The sequence below is a fragment of the Manacus candei genome, unplaced genomic scaffold (assembly GCF_025592945.1).
Source record: "Manacus candei isolate 608988 ecotype Guabito, Panama unplaced genomic scaffold, ASM2559294v1 h1tg000037l, whole genome shotgun sequence".
Lineage (NCBI taxonomy): Eukaryota > Metazoa > Chordata > Aves > Passeriformes > Pipridae > Manacus > Manacus candei.
This window is the reverse complement of record NW_026138085.1, coordinates 3,986,228-4,008,431: the sequence shown is the minus strand read 5'-3', so window position 1 is coordinate 4,008,431 and position 22,204 is coordinate 3,986,228. Positions and strand designations below refer to the sequence as shown.

The 22,204-nt window shown below is 40.1% G+C and overlaps 1 protein-coding gene across 3 annotated transcripts in view; it reads right to left on the bottom strand.

Annotated features, from left to right (window-relative positions):
- Window positions 1-22,204, bottom strand: part of SLIT3 (slit guidance ligand 3) — a 477,653-nt gene that overhangs the window by 95,029 nt on the left and 360,420 nt on the right. For all 3 annotated transcript variants that reach the window (XM_051793681.1, XM_051793682.1, XM_051793683.1), the window contains 6 exons: window positions 20,848-20,998; window positions 19,590-19,664; window positions 11,602-11,745; window positions 8,902-9,045; window positions 4,337-4,500; window positions 1,989-2,121 (listed from right to left, as the gene is read on the bottom strand). In XM_051793681.1, coding sequence (XP_051649641.1) covers window positions 1,989-2,121; window positions 4,337-4,500; window positions 8,902-9,045; window positions 11,602-11,745; window positions 19,590-19,664; window positions 20,848-20,998 — 811 coding nt within the window. The remainder of the gene's footprint in view (window positions 1-1,988; window positions 2,122-4,336; window positions 4,501-8,901; window positions 9,046-11,601; window positions 11,746-19,589; window positions 19,665-20,847; window positions 20,999-22,204) is intronic.

The following is a 22,204-nucleotide window of genomic DNA, read 5'->3' as shown; positions in this document are numbered from 1 at the left end:
GCTTAGGAGACAGTTCAAGGGATCTACGAGTGCCCTAAGGAAATGGGGGTATTTTAATTATTTATTTTATGGAGTGTTAATATATTGAAAAAGATAACTCTCTTTCACCCTGTGCCCAGAAAGTTAATGGGTTCTCTCTGCCAGGTTCCAGCTGCCCTGGAGATGAGGCAAGAGGTGGAGTTGCACAGGGGATACTGTTTATCACAGCAACAATGGCAATTCTCAAACACAGAACAATTAAAATGTGTAAGTTCACACTGGTAACTTGGAACCTGCACGATATAGTCCTTTCTAGATGATGGGCAACATCTTTATCTCAATCTGGATGCAGAAGAGAGGCAAGTAAGATTGATTATTTGTTATTTACGTATTTCATTCTTGTCACAGTTTCCATGAACACATAAAATTTCTTGCTTCAGTACCTGCAGCCCATCTTTTGGTATAGATACAAATAAGGAGCTCAATTTTTGTTGGTTGAGAGTGAGATCAGGATTGAATTTTGAGACAGCTGGGACAGATTCAAGGTTATATTTGCAGATCATGAAATATTCAGAGCCAGGCAGTCCATGGTTGACAGTGTTCTGCTGACACATTTCTGGATGGAAAGCAGAAAGCTGCACTAGAGTTTTGCACAGCCAAGAGGTTCCTACTGAAGAAGACAGTCACGTAAACTCCTATGAACTCAAACTGCTCAGTTCCAGGCTATCGCCTCATTTGCCAAGAAACAGTTAAGAAATATAGCAGTTTTCAAGAATGTGAGATTAATTTCACTCTTTTTGTGAAAGTTACGTTGTCAGTGTATCAGATAATATCAGTAAAACTCAATATGCAAAATTCAAACATAAAAATTCCTCGGTGTGGCAGTGGAAATAAAAGTAACATCTGTGACATCTCAGTGTTGGCAAGTCCCATTTGAATGCAATGAAACCTGAACAAGAGCAGAGCAGAAACCACCTTGCAGGTTTCTTACCACTGATGGCAATATATAAGAGAATACAGGCCAGGATGTGGCTTTTAATGCAAACCACTATTAACCATGCCCTGGTCAATGGTGTTCCAAGGATGTATTCATTAATGCAAAATTTCCATGTTAATTTGAGTTACCACAAGCACATCCAGTACCCTTCTCATTCAGCAACAGTATTTGACTACAAGACTGGTAAAAACAGTGTAAAACCCATTGTCCCACTGTGAAGGGAGTAAAAATAATCCTAGATACTAGAAAATAGCAGAATCAGATTTTAATTCATTACAAAATTCACTGAACATACAACTAACTCAACCAATTATTTTCACATAGCAATGTTGATGAGATTGTAACAAGTTTCAGTAACGACTCACCTGGGATAGATTTGAATATGGGCCTAAAGGGGAAAAGCTCAGTATTTCTACTGCCAACTGTTTAAGCCAAGCAGTTCCACCAGTGTTATTTTCTTTCCATGGAAAGAAAATCCAGTATAAAGTAGATGAAAAGACAACAAGGAAGATGGTTCTCAACTAGGATGAATTTACTTTACCATATAATCTAATTGTCTGTTATTTTAGCCATTTCATGAGGTTTGGAGAAAAGAATTCCTTGTTTCAATCACCAGCTTTCTTTTTCCCTTTTTTTTTTTTTTAATCTCCTCAGAGGATAATTAGCTCACAGCTGCGTAACTCAGGAACTTATTTCCATCATCCCTTCAAACTGCCTGTTGTGAGCTTGGGCTTTGCAGAAGTGCTACAGGATTACTTGATACTAATATATGCATTTGTTCCCTAGACCCAGAATTAATGGGTACAAGGACAGATAAACCCTGTTCCCATTACAGAACAATTTATTCAGTCAAGGGACAAATAAGGACAGAAATTACGGTCAGAACATATGGGAAGCACCAAAGCACAAAATCACTGAAGTCAAAGGCAAACCCCCCAGGGACCTCCAAAGCCTCCCTATGATGTAATTTCACGAACTTCTGATGAAAGGGGCGAGGGAAAAGGTAACTCACAGCTCAGTCACGTCCTTGGGAATCCCTTTGGGCAACATCCGCAGCCCTTTGTTGCTGCAGCGAACCACGGAGTCCACACAGGTACACTGGGAAGGACAAGGAGGTGAAAGCAAGCAGCTGCTCTCATCATTACCTGCACAGGGAGAGAGGTGGAGTACGAGGAAGTGAGTTTTCCAGCCCAAATCAGGCTCTTTGGAGATAAAGCCACTGACAAGGACCAAGGAGGGACACCCCTGAATCCATGGGAACCGTCACGACATTTTTAAAGTAGATCCAGCGCTTTGGGTCAGCCTTCATACAGGTTCTTCAGGCAACATGACCAGTTCACAAACTGAATAGCCATACTCTTAAGGAGAATCTACTTTGTAATTCTGCAAACTGCAGCCCAATCAGTCCTGTGAATCCCAAATCCTTCCCCCACCCACAATGTCCCAGAGGAAATGGAGAACTTAACCATTAATTTAATGAATTACGACGAATTTAAGACCATCATTTAAGATGCCCTTAAATTCATCTACATGATATTCACTACCTACCCTGCTTTAGGAAGACTTTTTTAAAATTCAGCTTTTAGATGTTTATTTTTTATTTTTTGAAGTCAGCCTGGCACTTTGTTTATCATCTGAATTGTAAAGCCTCATTGTTTTTGACAACGATAGCCAGGCAAAATACAACGTGAAGCAGAATACTCCCAACTGCTGGCAATCCATCTGTGCACACATAAAAATACCTACTTTCTCCAAAAGCGGTTTCAAAGGTCCATAAACAGCAGATTAACTCTTTTAATTGAAGAACAATAGGGTTTCTGCAGAAGAAACCCGGCTCTTTGAAGCTAAGAACATTAAAGCATGGATTTTCCCCAAAAGCAACAGGCTTTGCAAAACATAAGGCACATGCACGGTGCAGGATCACGATGCACACGAAAGGAAACACTTAGTGGCACATTCCTGGGACGACAGGGAGAGGAAGCACAGGACTGTGTGTGAGCACAGGCAGCCCGGGCTGCCCAGCACAGACAGAGCACACAGCCTGCCCTTGTTGTGTGCTGCCTGGCTCTGCCTTTTAACTGATGCAAGGACTAATTGAGGCAGATCTGTTCCTTTCTTCTCTCTGCTGGAGGCACCCACAAGCACTGAGATTAAAGAATAAGACTGGAAGCCCTGATATAAGATAACAGGATGACCCTGAACTGCACGGGTAGGGAATCATTTGCATTCAGAGGGCTGGGGAGGCACCACCAGCCTACAGAGGAATAGGGAAGACTTCTTTTTTTTTTTTTTTTTAACTTTTCTCCCCAGCTGAGCTTAATGACTGGAAACAAAATTCAAAGTCCTTCACAAACCTGCAGAAAGAGCACGTTTTTTCAGCATATTTAATTTTCCCCTGTGTTCTGCATTTCACACCCTGCCACCACCTACCTTTCATTCCCCAGGGCTCTGAGTGACTGAATGACAGAGAAAGATCCCATGTGTGGAATGACATCTTGTGCACAAGGATTTTTCTTTTTTTCTCCCAAGTGTAAAATGTCATTTTGGGGACCGGGATTCTTTTTTTTTTCCCTCCCAAACTAAAAGAAAATGATTCTTTAATGACTAAACTTGGGTCCCTTGAGCTCTGAGCCCAAGTACCTGGGCCTGTTGCCAGATTGCTCACTAGGATAGGAATTAATTTTTACTCTTAGTAGGAAACTTCTATCACTTTTATGGTCTCTTTAGAGCTATGACTAACTGCAGCTCCAGCCTATCTGGTCTTAACATGCTACAAGTCAAGTTAGCAGTGCAGTCATCAGGCAATTTTCTCCTTACTATTTTCTTTAAAATCTGCTTGATCAGAAGTCAAAAAAGCTACCTGGAAAATGAAAGAAATGTCAAGATATTTTCTTTTAAATATAGACCCAACAAAGTATTAAGCATCACTGAGTCATTTAAAATAATATCTAAGGTTTTTTTTAATTCCCTGTATTCATACCTGTTACTGGTGACCCTGAACAGTGTCCAAAACTAAAACTTTCCAAACAAGCACCATTCCCACTGGTTTCAGAGTGTTAATTAAGTGTATAAATAAGGAAGTGGAAGGAAGGCCCAGGATTATACAGAGGATTAGATAAAGCAGAACATTTCTCTATAGTAAATTTATTTTTATATTTAGGTGCAAATAGTATAAATTCAGTAACTGGAAACCAAGAATAAAAATAAACTCCTGATAGAGAACAATGATCATCTCTAGGTGGCTGTCTTGTTCATCACTAAACTGAAATGTTTATCCTGCAGTACTATTTGACATGAAGGGACATTCTCACAGAGCTGCCAACATTATCACAAATGCCAAAATTAATTGGATTTTCTTACCATCACAGGTGAAGTCCTGGACATCTACATCTTGGATTGGAATATCCTTTAAGAAAAAGGGTTTCAAGCAGCGTGGATTTCCACTGACAATTCTCTTTTTTCTCAGCCATTTTCCCAGCCAGGCCAAATGGCAGTTACAGTTAAAGGAGTTGGCCAGCAAATTACTGCAAGGGAACAAGACATGAGTGCATTAGAAATGAACATACAGAAATACTGAAATAACTGCACAAAGATGAGGGGCTCCAAGTCCAAGCTCTTCCCTGCCATCTGTTTCTATGAGATCCCTCCTCCATCCTTCAGATCAGGGAAGTTCTATGTAGGTTTTATACAAGGACTAGGATTGTAATTAATATCTAAATATATAGATATATTTATAAACCAAAGTACTTACTGTTTCACTTGTAAAAAAGAGGAAGCTGACTATGTTATGTACAGAGAGAGGGAGAACAAACAGCCTCAGTCTGAGGATGCCTCATGGAAGAAAAAAAGAGCTGTCAGAGCTTGTGTATGGAAAATGAAGTATCTAAACTAACACTGATGGAATTTGCATGCCATGTGTGAATATGTCTGAGAGTTTAATTATTTTGGTAGTAGAGAAAGAAAGATGACAATGAAATTTCTTCAAATCAAGAATTTCTTTGAGACAAGAAATTATAAGGCCCAAGAAACAGGTACTACAAATGCAGGTGTAGTAGCTGAAGATCTTGTAAGCCTTCATTTGCAATGCACTTTCACAAACCTAAAGGATTTCAGCCAAGCAATTCCTTCAGAAAACAATAGTGCTGAAGACAAACACATATGGCTCCAGTGAGGTGTGGCAGCAAGAAAACAAACCCAAACCAACTCCTACATTCTATAGGTTCTAGGCCAACTTCACAGAGCCACAATATGATTTACAGCTGCTCTTGGCACTGCAGAACAGCCCATTTCAATCACTGCTGTAATCACACACGTGGATCTAGCACAGGCTATTGGACATTGTGGAGAAGGAGAACTTGGGGGGAGCAGAAAACTCAGCAGAACGTTCAGTAATAACAACACTGAACCTGCCTCAGGCTGAGCAGGATTCAAACCTGCCACAGAGAGGGGAGAAAACCAACAGGTTACACGGGAGCTTTCAGACAGAAGGTGCAGAGAAGCCCTGAAAGCACTACTCTAATTCTAGCTGCTTTCCTTCTGAATTGTTTCCCATTTTCTTTAAATCCATAACGGGAGCACATGCAGGATGCCTTGTGTATTTTCCACGCTGATCTGCTTTGGCATGAACAGAGCGCTCGAACCAAATGTCTGAACCGCCAACGCTGAGGGAGCCAACGAACACTTCAAAGGCCATTTGTTCCACTGGTGGAAGAGAGTGAGATCATGTTCACAGAGCTACCTCCGTGACACAGATCCTGAGAATTAAATGAGCCACAGTTGGAAACAAACAGCAGGTGTGTATAATCGGGTTTCTGGAATACCAGCAGCTCGGGGTTGTAAAGAACATTTTGCACATCCAGAGAGCATCTTACTGAGACATATCAAAAAGTTTCAGAAACATCCCACCATTTAATTGAGAAAATGCTCCAAAAATAGTAATTATCCTTGTCTAGAGAGGAGAGACTGCTTTGATTTAATGTGCTACTGCTTGCTAGCTGAGCAGCAGTAACTATCCACAAACCCTCATTTTCTTCTTGGCAAACACAGGTTAACATATGACCAAATTCATTAAATCCTTAGGTTAGAATTTGGATTATGCTTTTCTTAGGAAATAAGAAAGAAATAAATGGGTTGCTACACATAAAATTAATAAATAAGCAAATCTACTATTTTGGAATTCAAATAACTCCGGGCAAAAAAGAACAAATTTATCTTGTCAGCAATTGCACACGTCCTCCTGCTACTTTAGCAACATCTAAATTTCATCCTTTTCCAACTACAGAGCAGTGATTTTTTTGCTTTAATGCAGTGTACATGTCTATACATAAATGTTCTTTCCATGGCAAATCCGTGATGCAACTTTTGATAAAAACATAAGATCAAGGCTCTCTTTAAAGTATCACATGGGAAAAGAGATTCCCTACCTGGCTTGAAATGTAAGGTCTGGAAAAGCTGATTATATGCAAAAGCTTTACTGTCCAACCTGGCTATTCAAGTGGAGTTCTCAAATCACCAACAGTAATGTCAGGCGGACAAACTGACGTAAAAATTCGTCATTAATAATCAGAGTTCCTACACATAAGATAGGGATTTAACCACTCAAAGAGAAATACAGCAATCAAACTTCTAGCAGAGATGTTGTACTATCATTAAATTCAAGAGTGTTTACTCAAGGACACAGACGTATTTTTAAAATCAAGGGGAAATAGAAGTCTTGACGAATAAAATATGCATATCCTACTACAAATGTCTCTTCAAAATTGCAAAGAAGCCATAGAATATTAACTATTTAAATGGATTCTAGTGACCTGTTAAAAAAACATGCTGAAACACATTTGGATGTTTTTGAAATTAGGCTGGAAATATATTCTGGAATTCAGATTAAGTTTATCCTAGAACACTGGCATGTTATTCTGATGAACCAGTTATCATTCTGGCATTAGCTCCATGCACCTATTAGAATAATAATCCATGGAAAACCAGTTCTGCTTGCAAATATGTCCACTTGGCTGTGTAAGGATTGAAAGACACGACTGAACTCTCTGTATGCACAAGTGCAAGTACACTTCAAATTAAGATGCTACACTAGCGAGTTTGACTAATAAAAAATAAAAACCTGCTATTTTTTTATCAATAACTTAAGAAATAGATGTTCTTCCCCTATTGAAAACCATTAGTCAGGGTATTATTGTCAGAGCTGTCCGTGTTTTGAGAATATCAATGAGGCTGAGTCACAAAGAGTAAGAACAAAAGGAGCAATATTTTTTAGTGCTGTAAGTATGCCAATATAAAAATGGAAATGGAATTTTGCATGAATTTTTGGCTCATATCAAGAGCCAATAGATGTAAAAATAAAGTCATTACAATACCCAATTAACTCCCAGAGTGTGGGCTGAACAGGAAAAGCAGCCATACTATCAAACTTCAGCAGTGTTGTCATCTAATATATCCACCTACAACAGAGAACTGCTGGGAAATGAACACAGCTGAATTTTGCATTTATATGTGAAAAATCACTATAGCCTTAAACCAATGTCTAAAGAAGTCAAAAGCACACCTCTTCTGTCTGTAGATCAAATACAGAATGAAAATGTGTCAAAGAACAAACTTTTTCATCAAGAACCAACAGGATTACAAGTCAGTGCCAAAGCAATGCATTCTAATTAGCAGCAGCTTTAATTGCTCTTGCTGGAAAGTGCAACAATCTCTTTTCCACAGCTGAAAAAATAAGAAAATAGGCTATTAACAAAACATGACAAACACAATTCTATGCAAGACTTTACAGACTGACTCAGAGAGTCCCAAGTACAAAAGGAATCATGGAAGGAAGCACAGAGACAACTGTACAAGGAGCAGGCACTGCCTGCAGCACAGTGAGAACAAGCTTTCAGCAAGTACCACTTGCCTTGACCAGTGACTTGAAAACAGTCAGTAAAAACAATCTGGTTGTTTTTCTCTTTGTGTCCATCAGTTTCAAGGAGACTTTTGGGATTACAAAATGTAAATGGATGAAGAGTCTGTGTTCCTTATGCTGCACGGAGCTAATGCCAACATGATAACTGATTTTCTGGTGAAAAGTTATAACAACAAAATGAAAAGTGTGAGCAACAAAGTAGCTGAGATTCAACACTTCTTTCTTCCCCCAAACATGATGGAGAATGCTTTCCAAAGCTGAAATGCAATAGCACCATTAGTTTATTTTGACTGGACAATTAGGCAGTATTTTCAGGACAGACAACTTCCATTAACAGCAACACCAGGGTCCCCACTCACAGCTGGAAACAAAGGGCAGACTTTCTTTACATATTTATCAGTCTGCACTTTATTAAAATGGACACACTACAAAAAGCACTTAAAAGTACATAAGAAACATGGGACATACTCCAAAGGAGGAATGAGAAGTATAAGAGAATTAACAGAAAGCTTGGGTTGGGACTTTCAAATTCACATTCAGTAAGATTTGATTGTTTTGTGTTCTTCAGCTGTTCTAAAAATCCAGGCATTAGCTAGTAGATTTCTTCTGATATTTAACTAATTTAACTGAAATCCAAGAAAGCTGTTCTCACAAAATCAGACTCTACTGAAACTAAAGCAGCTTCAGGGAGCTGAAGTGTATGACAAGCTACATCTTTCTGAATCTGCAGAGGTTGTTTTATGTGAACTTCTACTGCACATTGCACTGGGCTATGACACAGCAAAACCCACAGTCATCCTGCCTGAGGCTGCCAACCTCCAAGTGTTTTCAGCCACTCCAGCTGAAGCAATTCAAATCTGTTTCTAAATCACACCTTGTATCCCCCAAACCTGGGACAAGGTTTTCTTTCCCTAAATAAGGTTTTCGATACAAACTGCAAGGTTGTCTTTTCAAAAGGGAAGCACAAAGTAACATCAGCATGCCATGTTCATGCCATAAAAAGATGACTTACATCGTAGACAAGGAGACCAATGTGCTGAAGGCTCCAGGGGTGATAGTGCTGATGTGATTGTCATAAAGAGAAAGGAGCCTCACTGAGCTCAGGCCAGCAAAGGTGTCGTTGTTTATACAGCTGATAGAGTTGCTCCTCAGCATCCTGCAAGGATTAAAACAGGGAATTAGGAACTACTGGGAGGGGGTATAATTTCAGGATAGGAAGTCCTTTACCAAGGGCATCAAAAGAGGCTTTGGAAAGCACTCTGTTTTTATTGACTGCTGAAGGAGAACACAGCCAGAGGAGGGCTAGATTCATGTAAGCATAGTCTCATGAACTTAAAACACATCTCTTCCACACAACATTAGAAGCTGATGGGGAGATCCATATCTGAATGCAGTATGTAATTACAGTTATGACTAGTGACAAACTTGAAATAAAAATTAAAGGCTCAATTTAGTAAATATCAAGAGTCAGGATAATCTTAAGTCAGGATGTATTTCAGAATTCAATTGAGAAAGACTCCCAGAAGTGTGTGACAATAACAATATTAGTTGCATTATTTCTGCTACTATCATGGGTGCTTTTTGTAATCCACACTGCAAGGGTATGGAAGGGAACAGCACCCTCAGCAGAAATCAAGGAATAGCTTAGGAGAGATTCCCAGACCTAGCACAAGCTCTGAAATGTCATTATCATCATTAATTGAGAAGATGAAAAACAGTAATCATCCTATAAAATGATTTTTGCTCAGTGCTTGTACCAGATGAATCAGCGCTGTGTTTTGGAAGATACATCTCTCGGAGTTGTTATGGTAACAATGAACTCCACGATAGAGCCCAATTAATCTGAAAGACTGGACTATCTTGTTTCAGTCCATTGCAAAAAAGGCTCATGTGTATTTGTTACACTGTGTGCCAATCAATAGCTGGGTCTGTAAACACCACTGCACTGTTGTGATTTTCCTACTTAGGTGAGAAATTATTCAGTAATTAAAGCAAAAATTCACAAAATACACGCAGCTCATGCTGCTGTTCCAGTGAATTGATCCTCCAAATTGAGGAAGCTTAAACATCTTGGTATCAAATTCATGCAGCGGACAACAAAAACTCAGGCTCCCTGAGGAGTTTGGATTTAAATCTCAGATTGGTGTCTGCCAGTTGGGCATTTAAATGCTACATCAGAGATACCTAAAAATACCAAACAGAGATTAAACATGGCTGGGAAGAAATTCAGGGCCATCATGTTTGAGGGCTGAACATGATGTTGCTGTTGCATTACTGTTCTCTGTGTACAGTCACCATCAGAGGCACTGCGGTCTCAGTAATTTTGGGATTGCAGCTGGGGTGAAACTGTGTCAGGAAAGACTCACAGGGCACAGAGACACACACCTGACAGTGGAGTACTAAACTGTCTGAAAGCCGAGACCACAAGCTCTACAATGAACAGGCAGTAAATGAGGGAAGTAAAGTCCTCAGTAGGAAACACTTCCCCAACTCTGTAGGTAATGCAGAACTGCAAGATGGGAAGGCCAAATTTGGACACTAAAATACCTTGCACAGTGATTTATTACATTTCAGGAACATACAGTATTTTATAAAAACTGGACCATGACCCTCATGAATGTGGCCCCTTTGCAGCAGATTACTATTCTAATGCTGAAAGAAAGTCAATTAATGGATAGCAATATATGCCCCTCAAGCCAAACCCTTTGGTTTCATATCATGGTTCACCATGCACCGTGTGCCCTTCCTGAAAGAAAACTTATACTCACAGATCCTCATATCATGCTGTGTATATTTAGACTGCTTTATCAGCTGGGGGAAATGTAGGTCAGGTCAGCAGGATAGCTTGAATGTTAAGTATCTTTTTATTAAAAAATGCTGAATTTTGTTTAGGAGCACTGCCACGGGCTGCTTTATGGCATAAAAATTAATTTAATATCTATGGGCAGTATTTTCAAATCCCTTAGTAAAGTGCATACATTAAATTAAAGAACAGATGGCTGTAACCACAAAAAAAATGTTAAAGGAACAGCAAAAGTTCCATATTTGTCATTACAGACCAAAGTCCTTGAAATGAAACTTGAATATGTTTTTATGCTTGAGTAAGGGCTGAAGTAATTATGCCATACCTTGCAACATAAGAAGCATTTGTGGCTAATGAATAAATTGCAGATTTTAATTGCATTTTGATTCCTAGAGTCTATTTACTGACCTCACCTGGTCAGGTGCTTGCTTTCTAGAGCAGGGCAGACTATGCAAGAGAGGTACTTTTCACTTTAGAGTGAGTGCCTACTACCTCTGTCAGCTCCTAGCCCACTATGAGGCTTTTCAAAAGCAGATCAACAATTCCAATTTGGGTGGAGGAGGAGTGGGAGGATGGACTAAGAGAGAGCACACAGTCCCACGTGCCTTGTTTGCACAGGAAATAACAAAAGAGTAGAAGTATTAAATGATTACAAGTGCACACATTTGGCACACGCCAGGTTCACCATCATTTTGCTCCCAAAATCCTTGAAAATCTGTTTATTTCACAGAAATAGCAGATAAATCTCAAACCTGCCCAGAACTAGAAATATACTGCAGACTTCATAACCATGCTGCAAGACCCAGTAGCAGCACTTGTTGTCCAGTAACAGGTATTTCAGCAGGAATCACTGACCTCGAGCAGCCCCAGTGCACTTAGAAAGGAACAGAGACACATCTTTGCACTTACAAGGTCTTGAGCCCTGTGAGGCCTCTGAACATCCTCCCGTGCACTGATTCCAGCTGGTTCTCTGTCAGAATCAGTTCCTGCACTCCCGAAGCTCCATCAAATGCGCCTTCTCGGATCTCCTTGATCTTGTTGTTGCTGAGGTTTCTGGAAGGACACAACCAGTCACAATGAGAAAATGAGTGGTGTTTCATTCCAAACATACATCACCACACTGGAAGGAGGAGGAGAGGAGGAATTTGTGCCTTTTAGTGGTTATCTAAAGAGATAGGAGGAATTTGTGCCTTTTAGTGGTTATCTCAAGAGATATTCGTTCAGCAAGGAGAGTATCCGGAAACCACATCAAAAGCACAATTATATCAGATACATCAAGATAATTTAAATTAATGGAATTACCAGCTCTTTAGCACCTCATGTGGTTCTTTCTTATACATGTCTCTGAGATATAATAAGTGAGAGTTTCTAACATCTGATTCATGTCCATGAAGGTATGGACAAAGCCTGGGACTGTGTTCTCATCTGGCAAGGATCAGTTAATGTTACTACCATTGAAACAGTGTCACACATGGAAATGTGGACCACTTTTATTTAGTGCATCTGATAGAAATTCTAGTATGTGCACTCATGAACTCCCAGGCACTTAAATCAAACGCTGCCAGTCAAAATGAAATGAGTGTCACTTAATTGTCAATTCACAGCCACTGCAATACACAGCATTATTTTCTAAGTATTTACTCTGCCTATACCACCTCAAGATGTTTGCTTATAGATCAACATCGGAAAACTTTGATCTACAAAGTCAAATGAAGTTCTGCTGAAATGCAAAATTAATCTTTTGAATATTTCATATTTGTGAAAACCCCGGTGAACAGACAATTTCTGAATGATAAAAGTGCCATCAGGGATGCATAAAAATAAATGGCATTTAATTATTTAAAACATTTATATAGAAGGCCTTAAAGACATTAAAACTTTGGGCCTCAGTCCTTCAAGTATCGCCCATGATGTCCTGTATAGATTATGATGAATAATTCTATTTGTTCAGGTTTATGACAGGAAACACTACTCTTTGTTTCACTATGCACAACAAAAAAAGGGAAAGTGCAAGATATGTTCTTGCTCCCAAGAAGATGCCAAATTCCAAACCCATTATTCATACTGAATAGCACATTATTCCAGAAATGATCCCAGTACACACACAGCATGAGTAATAGTTTCAAAATCCAATTCCAGGTGATATAAAACAAATGACAAGGTATCAGATTAACACCTGGGCTACTCTGCTCAGAAGAACTGGGAACCTTGCTGGGATAAAAGTTGACAGAAGACATGGCAAGAGACAGCTTGGCCTCAGATAGAAATAATATGGGCCTTGCTCTTTGCAGAAGTCATCACTTAATAAAAAAAAAAAAGAAATTGAGTCTTGGAGATACGTTTCATGTGGGAAACTGGAGTACACTGGTTTATGTCTGCTGAATGACTGTCAGAGAGTGGGCCCTACAGCATGTGGCCCATCACCTCTTGTGCATTCTGTGATCAGAAAGAATAGGAGCACGCCAGCAATCAGCCAAAAATAACATAAAACCATACAGAAATACTTACATGCAGATTTTGCTTTCCAGAAGTTTAGTGCTTTGTGCTAACGCTCACATGAAGAGTTTATGTTCAGTGTCAGAGCAAGTCAAGGAAGGATATTCTGACATATGCATTTAATTTTGGGGCTCAGCTATTTCTCTGGTGGAAATGTTTATAGCTCAGCATCTCTTTTGAATGCTGGCATAAATAAATGCTCCCAGAGATCCCTTTCCTGGTAAAGATCATGCCACGATGCATATTTGCACAAAAATGAATGAATAAATAAGTAAATGTTTGAGGTGGGAAGAGAGGGCGAGTTACTTTATTAGACAGACTTTGACTTTCAAGTCACAGATTGCACACTGACCTACACTTGTAGTTACAAAGTTTTATCAGTTACTTTTTACCATCTAAAAGATATTTAGTTGCATGTATTAAAACATGGGTGTGATTTTAATGGTCTATTAGATACTGAAGGCAAAAAAGAGCAAATCTTTGGAGACAAAAGCTGGTCACCATCTGCAAGGGAACTGGCACCTTAATACAGTGCAAACCATCTGAATTTTAATTGCTGCCAAAGAACTTCTGCAGATAGGCAACTTCACTCCTTTGAGTTAATAATGCCTGATCCTTTCAGCAACACAAAACTGTCCAAAAATATGCCAGCAGTCTCAGGAGAAGCCAGTTATATATACCTTTCCCATGCAAGAGATTTGAAAGTCCAAGATTAAATGCTACGGTGAAATCAAAGTTGCAATGCAGAGGAAAGACAAGCTCTGCAATAATGAACAGGCAAAGATGACACTTCCCTGCAATCCTGCTTGGAGTGTTGTCAAAGCAGATGTTCTGCCAGCCTGGATTTTGTTATTTGTCTTCCTGAATTAAAGTTTCCCCGTATCAGAATGCAACCAAAAAAAAAAAAGGTAGATGACAACACTCAAACACTCATTCGCCAAAAAAAAAGTTTCCTCCTAAAGTCTGAACAGCTACAATAATAAACATGAGAAATCACACACTTTTAAGTCTAGAATGCCAGCAAAATAATCAGCTGGTACAAGGCTTGAAAAATGAAAGCACTGAAAACTTTACCTGCTCTGCAACTCAGAGACCTCTAATTCTGTCCCTCCCAGTCCTAAAAGAATCTTTCAAATGTGATCATCACATTTGACAAGGAATTGTTTCAGCAGAAAAAAGCTACTGACAGACTTAATAGCAAACTCCCACTTCTAGAAAAGCCCTATCCTCTTGCAACACTAAGCCTCTATAAGGAATTCTTCTTGAAATACTGGAAGACAATGGAAAAGAAACTGAGCTTTGAGATTCCTGCCCTCTGGAAGGACCCAAATGGGAGCCTATAGTCAACCTGGTCACTCAAGAAGGCTTTTTGTAAGGGCTCCCTGATTTACCCTGGTGATAACATTTAATCCTATTTCCAGACTTTTATTTTGGGCAAGAGGTCAAAATAAATTTTCAGAAAGCCTGGGTCTGCTTTATGGGGGGCTGTGAAAAGGAAATGAACAGATCAAGAAGCTATCAAGGTGACATTGTTCACACAGCTCACTTTTCAGTCAGATTTCGTTTAATTTATGGCTAAAGTTTATAATAATATTATTTCTGTTGATCTCATAACTTCAACACAGAACAAGCTGGATTCTATTCAGACTTAACAGAAGCAATCCTGCTGTACCTGCTGGGTTAATGTTAACATTCCAGGGTGCTGTTCACTGCTGAGTTACTGACACACCTTCCTATCCAGAGGACTGCAAAGGCTCTGCTTGGTCTCACCTCAAACCCTGTATTTTTATCATATAAACAGCCTGTTCCAAGTGGGATTTCCCTAGGATATTTCTGTCTGCTGGTGATGTGATTGGAATCTTCAAGTATTTGCTGGGAGGAAAAGCCCAGTGCTGTTGCATTCTTCAGGAGGATGCTGAGAAGGTTTTACAGACTTTACCAACAGTCTGGCTGGTTTTTATAGTGTGAGCTGTTTTCAGAAGCAGGATGGCACTGAAAGCCTTAAATACTACAGAGAGACAGTGAACTGCACCCAGTGACACTCCTACAGTCATTCAGCAGAGCAGATTGATGGCCTCACTGACAGAAAAGGGAGGCGCATGATGAGCCCAAATGCCACGAACCACAACACACTCTGCAATATGATTTCCAGAAAATAAAGCCTGTTTCTGTGTAACAAGTGACAGCTGACTGCAACCTCATTTGCCACGGCAAAATTCACGCTTAGGGGAAAGAACAGCAGGTAACATCTTTTTCCAAGGACACAAACTACTTCTGCCTCCCTGAGAAACTTGAGATTCTGGTTTCAAAACTGACTTCATGTCTGCAAACTTTATCGAGATTCAATTTTATCTGACATGTAAAATGCTTCAAATCCTGGTCTGACACTGTCTGACACTCCATACAATTCAGTCCAGCAGAAATACTTACACATCAAACTTCCAAAGGCAATTACATACTAGAGGTGGGTTGGCAGTACCAGCTATTGCCAAGACAGCCTGACACTTCTTATTATAAGACCATATTATATGTTCACTTTGTAACTAAGTAAGACTTAACAGAATGAACTGCTAGATGACCCTTTCAGTTTTTGAGGTAAATATTTTTTATTGCTCTTGTTCTCAAAAAAAGAGGTCAGTCCCCTTTTTCCCCAGCACTGCATGAAGTGTGACAGTTCACCTTTCTATTTTGAATTTGAGTTCATTGCTGACTTTTTTTCCCCTGAAACAGCTGCTGGGATCTCAGTGGGAATGGTCAGTCCCACTGATTTCCTGTGAGCACAGGCAGGCTCTGGAGATGAGATGACATCTGGGGGCTGCAGCCTCTCTCTGTGGGTCAGCACCCCATTTCAGCCAGCAAGGGTATCTCTGCTCCCTCTGAGTTGGGTACCCAGGGGGTTTTGGAGCTTGAACCTGCCTGCTGTGGCCAGAAGACCCTTCCAGGCTTCCACTGCCATGGGAGTCCCCAAGCACAGGAGGGTTTTTTCCTTGAGTAACAAGTTGAGGTGGTCCTAGGGAGTTGTGGGGTCCCCAGCATTTGCTTCATCCTGAATTTGGTACTTGCTGCAAGCAAAAGTCCAAACTTGTGGATGGTGATGTCTCCCCTCACTCTCCCCAATAAGAGACCTTGCTGTGCTGAGTGAGAACATCTCCCACTGGAAACATAATCACCTGTGAAAGGCAGAAGCTTCCAGCTCCCAGGGCTGGTCCTGGAGCCTTTCTACCTCATGGGGATAGGATACCCCCAAAAATCCAAGTCATGGAACTGCTCCCACTCTTCAAATGCTCAGAAACATATCCTTGTATTTCTCCTGCACTTTAAGCAGATTCAAAGTGCTCTTTTCTAACCACCTTGCAAAATACTAGTGGCACAGTCCTTGGAGCCTGGAAGTGACTGTAATGGCACTTTAGCTTTCAGAGACAAGGCTTCCCTTTACACTTGCAAGGTGAGGTGAGGCAATGTGGCAAGAATGCAATGAAAGCAACAAAGAGTTCACTGGAGAACCCAGTAAATTACTTCTGGACTGGGCTAAATCTGTCTAGAAGAAACTACATCAACCTTTTTATTCTACTGTAAAAAGCATCACACATAAAGACAAATTCAAATTTAGGTTAGGGAAATAGCATTATGCATATGAGATTTTGTAGCTAATTATTGTTGATTTTTTTTTCAAAGCCACATGCAGACATGTTAACCTTTTAAAAACCAGCAGGGTAATTTTAGCTATTTGATTCCTAAATAAAATGTGGTAACACTCTGCATTATGAATCGCTGACCTTTATATTTCTATATCAGGAATTCAATTTTGGTTTGCATTAAAATGTATTAAATCCTGGGCTGTCACATCATACAATAAGATTCAGCTTAGGAGGACTATTTACAGACAAATTGCATCACTACAGCTACATATCAGAGGTGGGGTTGGCAGTACCACTTGTTGCAGAGGTGGTCTGACACTTCCTTTTTCTTTTTTTCATGTCTGCTTTATGACATAGACAAGATTTGAAACAACAAACTGTCAGATGTCCTCCTCATGTTTAGAGGTGGATACTTTTTAGTTTTATTTTCTTTTTTTTTTTCTGAACAAAAGAAGGAAGCTCACCTTGACCAGGAAATAAAGCTAACAAAAATACTGTATATCTCAAAACTAAGATAATCTTATGTCAGTGCCAAATCTGTGACTACTTCCCTTTGAAATCTTACTGGAAAACCCAAGAGACTGTTGTATGCCACAACACACATACAGACATGGACACCTGATGGAGCTCGAGGGACAAAAGGACAAAGGTGAGAACACAAGCAAAGTCTGAATCCTTCTTAGGGTCCAATTTACAAACTATCTCAAGGTGTTCATGTTATAAACCAAAGCTACACAAGCATAATGTAAGATGGGGAGGCACTAAGATGAAACACCCATCAAGAGGAAGGTAGAGATAATTCCCCTCTCTCTGGAATTATGCTGGAGCTGTACCAGCCCCAGTGGAACCATGGCAGTCTCAAATGATGTTTCTTTGCAAAGTTCCTCAACACGGATCTGTCACTAGTCCTAAACTGAAGGACAACTGGAGGGCAAGGATTCAAACACCCGTTCTGATATCCATACTCCTGACATTCAGATTAATTTCAGACAACAGAGTATTACAGAGAAAGAAAATAAAGAAAAAAGAAAGAAAAATGCGATTTAGGCAAATGTTCTGCCACTGCAAAGCTCTGAGCTGTCTTCTTAAACCTAGGAAGCAGTGCAGTTTCCAGAGAGATTCCTCCACCTGCTGTTTGCCTTTAACACTTGAACACACAAGGAATAGGATGAGACAGAGTGAATACTGTCAATCAAATAATGGTAAAGTGTCTTGTGCCTTATGCACACTAAAAAATGGGGGTTGGATTAAAATTCTTCCTCTTTAATTTAATTGCAGCAATAAGACCCAATTAAGACCACACGAATCACAGTCCTGCCACACACAGAGTGAGAAACACTGTTTCTGAGGTGTAGGGTGGGACTTGTTTTTGCCACATGTTTGACCTGTGCCTGCACACCTCAGCTCTCAGCACCTACCAAGGGCAGATAAAAAATTCTTCCACAGGAAACAAACTGTTAAAAGAACTCCCACAACAGTTTCATGCTGCATTTATGCCTCACAATACAGACCTATCAAGGCATCCCTGAGTGATGGGTGGGAACAGGAAGGACAACACCATAACTGGCCTGCAGTAAGTTTTAAATAAACCCAAAGAAATTATTCCAGCTATCACACCTCTCCAATTTTCCAAACATGAACCCTGAAGGTTTGATGAGGACAGATGCTCTCCAGCTTGTGTATACACTTATATAACATGCATTTTTCATTGCCATTTACTGTCTCCTTATAGAGGGAACAGAGCATTTCAACTATGTCAACAACTTTTCCTAAGAGCACTGCAGCTACAAATTATGGATCATTCACAAAATACAAGGTTAATGTTTATGATTAATTCCCCAAGTCTGGTAGTCTCTACTTGCACAAATATAACCCCCCTCCCAAACCTGCAGTGCTGCACCTGAAACTCTTGCAGAAATAAGACAGACAAAAGAACCCCACTACAGTTGCCTCCAAGGCCCCTGAGATCCCACATGGATTCAAATGGCTGGGAAGCTCCAGATGGCAGAAACCATGTGGAATGAATGCAGAACAGCCAGCCTGGCTTGGTTGGTTACCCTAAATTACTTTGATTCAGGCAATAAAATCTTACTAAAGTAAACAGTTAAATAAGACATTAGCATAGGGTTAAAACTTTAAATAACTTCAGAAAAAAATCCATTTTGAAGACTATCAGGAGGTACCTAACATATTATCCTCTTCCCAAAACACATCTCTTATTAAATATATATATTGCACAGTGCCAGGTCAAAGGCTGTCAACAGAATCACACAAATATATTTGAATGATTGATTTCTAAGTTTGCTAATTGATTCTCCTCTCTAAACAATGATGACTGAATGAAGCTGCCATCATCTATACGCTGTAATATCATTTTCCTTTGACTGTTTGAAAAAAATACACCAGTTGGAGTCATGCAATACATTCGAGAGACAAAACCAAAATGCTAAGCTTTGTAGCCCTCTCTAACAATAAGCATATCTGAATAAACTCTGGGACAGAATTCCTGTCAGTCCCTATGATTCAAAGACTTTAAGAATTATAGCCCAACAAAATAATGAAATGTCAGCCTAGGGATCTGCATCTGTCAGTGTGGTTTAACTTTGTCTGTCCATCTAGAAGGCAACTCACCCAGTTTCTTTAAACTCACATTAAAAAAGGGATTTCCACTACTGCAGTACTGACCTGTAAAAAAGCATCCCTTCCTCCTTCCTTGTAACCCAAGGCAGTGTGCATTCAAACAAGCAACTCACTCAGACTTACATTTTCCTGAGGTTGGGCAGTTTCTTGAAGAGTCCAATGGCTTCCAAAACAGCAATGTCATTGTCATTCAGGCGCCTGACAGGAACAAACAGAGAGGTATTTAGAGCTTCACAGATGTCTGCAGAGATATCTCTGTGGGGCTGCCACACAGAGAACCATGACCTTTGTTAAGCAAGGCACTGTCTGCCACTTCTCTCAGGCTCCTGCAGTTAAAAGAGTTTAGCTTTGAAGGGAAGGGAACATAGAAGAGAATCTTGAGTAAAAGCTTGGGATGCCTTTAAGAGTGTAATGCCAAAGGACAGTGTCAGAATGGCTTCATCTTCCAAGGCAGGGGATAAGGAATTATTGACCTTATCCATTACACAACAACCTTGTTTGCGTGACTGAATCTCCCTCAGCATTCTGCTACACAAGACAAGCAATTGGAGATGTGGGCCATGCAAACAGAAGGGATCTGATTTTAGGTCCTTTCCTGTCCAAGTCTACTGGTCTTCAAAATTAATGTGAAGGCCCCTGTCCTGGCAGGCTTGGGATGCAAAATTCTTTCTCTGATTACATGTAGCTCCATTTTGCTATGGAAAGTCTTTGCTGTGTTTCTGGAGGTCTCTCATAATTTTCTATTTTAACTGCAGACCAAAAATTTTTATGGGGGTTTAAACAGAATAAGTAGAATAAATACAATGCTAACACAAAAAGAAAATTCTCTTTGAAGGGGCTACTAATGCACGAAAATAACCAGATTCTTCAGTTACTAAGTAACAAACATGTTTTCTCAGACTCTCTTTAGCAGTATATTATGCTTAGAATTCTGAAGAATCTCAAAAAGCAAATAAATTTCATAAAATTACTTGCATCTTAAGAATACCTTAGTTTTAGTGAGGGCCATTTCACCCAAGTAGCAGGCATTGCTGAGATGGAACAAGTTCCTGATCACAGGTTTACTCAAAAGGGTTAAACCATTTCTTAAATAAAAATGACCAGAGACAAAAGTAAAATAGAGAGGACTCCAAGGTAGAGCAGAAGGGAACCACAGCACTTCAGGAGGACACTCAGAGGACCTGGTTGGTGCAGGGGGCCATGGCTCCTCCCTCATCCCACCGCTGGCACCAACGCTCAGGAAATGAGGGTTGTAGTGTTTCCCCATTTTCATATAAGGATAGAGAAGGAGGTGCCTTCAGTTATTTGAGTCCCTTTCCCAGCTTTTAGAAGCAGGAAAGCCAATAGGAAAGCTGAGCAGCCCCTGGAGAGCCCCACTCACAGGTCAGTGGTGTACTCGGGGAGGTGGCCGGGCAGCCGGGTGAGCTTCTGGTTGGAGCAGTCCACGATTGTCCCCTCGCAGCGACACTTCTCGGGACACACGAGGTCCATGAAACACTTCCCGGTGAATTTACTTCTGTAATCCTCTGACCCTGCAACGAAAGGAAAACACATTCCAGCAAACAGTTGCTGATAACTGTGGTGATCAGAGGTTTTATGGAATCTGTCCTCGACACTGCCTCCTGTCAGCTCCCAGCTCCTGCACACAATTTTAATGCTTGCCAAGGAATTCTGCTCAGCAGTTTTTAAAATCCCAAGACTAGCCTCTGTTTTCTCACTCTTTTCCCTGACAGATTAATTCCTTGTCTAACAAACCTACCTGTTAAGGTATTTTCCAGCAAAGACACTGTTTCCCATTTGGAAATTAGTCCAGCAACAGGGAAAAGGCATCTCATGAAAGAATTCAAATGACAAAAGACTTTTAAAGATGTCATTAAAAAGCCCCAAATGTTCAGACCTCAGCTATCAGAGCTATTTTTGAGAGCAACCTTTTATTAGAGAACCTTGTCAGTTTTCCAACAATTAGATACCTTTATTAACTATGTTAAACAAACAGCGAAGGAAAGTAATAGGAGTTTAAATCATTTTCATTTTAATTAAGGAACGGGTAGACCATACTTAGTGAGAAGCACTCCCTGATGTACCATTACTCCATGATTGCCAGACCTCTTTGACTAGGTTTTTGACCCATTCTAATGAAATGCTTTTCCAATTAGGCTCAGTGAACTAATCTGTCCTCTTCAGGTTTGGTTTTTCTCATTTAGTAACAGCAGGTTGGAAACTCGATCTCAGTGCTTCAAGGAACCAGGAATATTAATAAATGTGTATGTAAGCAAAGTGTTGCCAAGCCCCTGCCATGCAATTCCTGCCCACTCACTTCGTATTTCATAATGGAAGCACCAGAATTGCCTCAGCAACCTCGTGAAATACCCAGTGATTGTAACTACCAAGAAGTATTTCTTTTCCAAAGTTTAAACAGTCAGCTGCAAGGCTTTCTCAGGGAGAGGCTGAGCAGATTATTTAAGAACCCAAAAACATCAATAAAACCTTAAACCTGAGCTGAAATTTGGGTTTAGAGATCTGATGACATTCATCACCTGCTTCCCCTTCCCAGACTGATAAATACTCCACTGCTCATTTTATGACCACATACTATTTTCTGAAAGAAAAAAAGAAGCTGCCCAAACCCACTATTATTTTAATTTATGTTGCACATTACCTCCACAGAGCGATGCAGTGAAAACAAGCAATTCTACAGGCAATCTAACATTCTGATTCCACAGACACGCTTTGGTTTA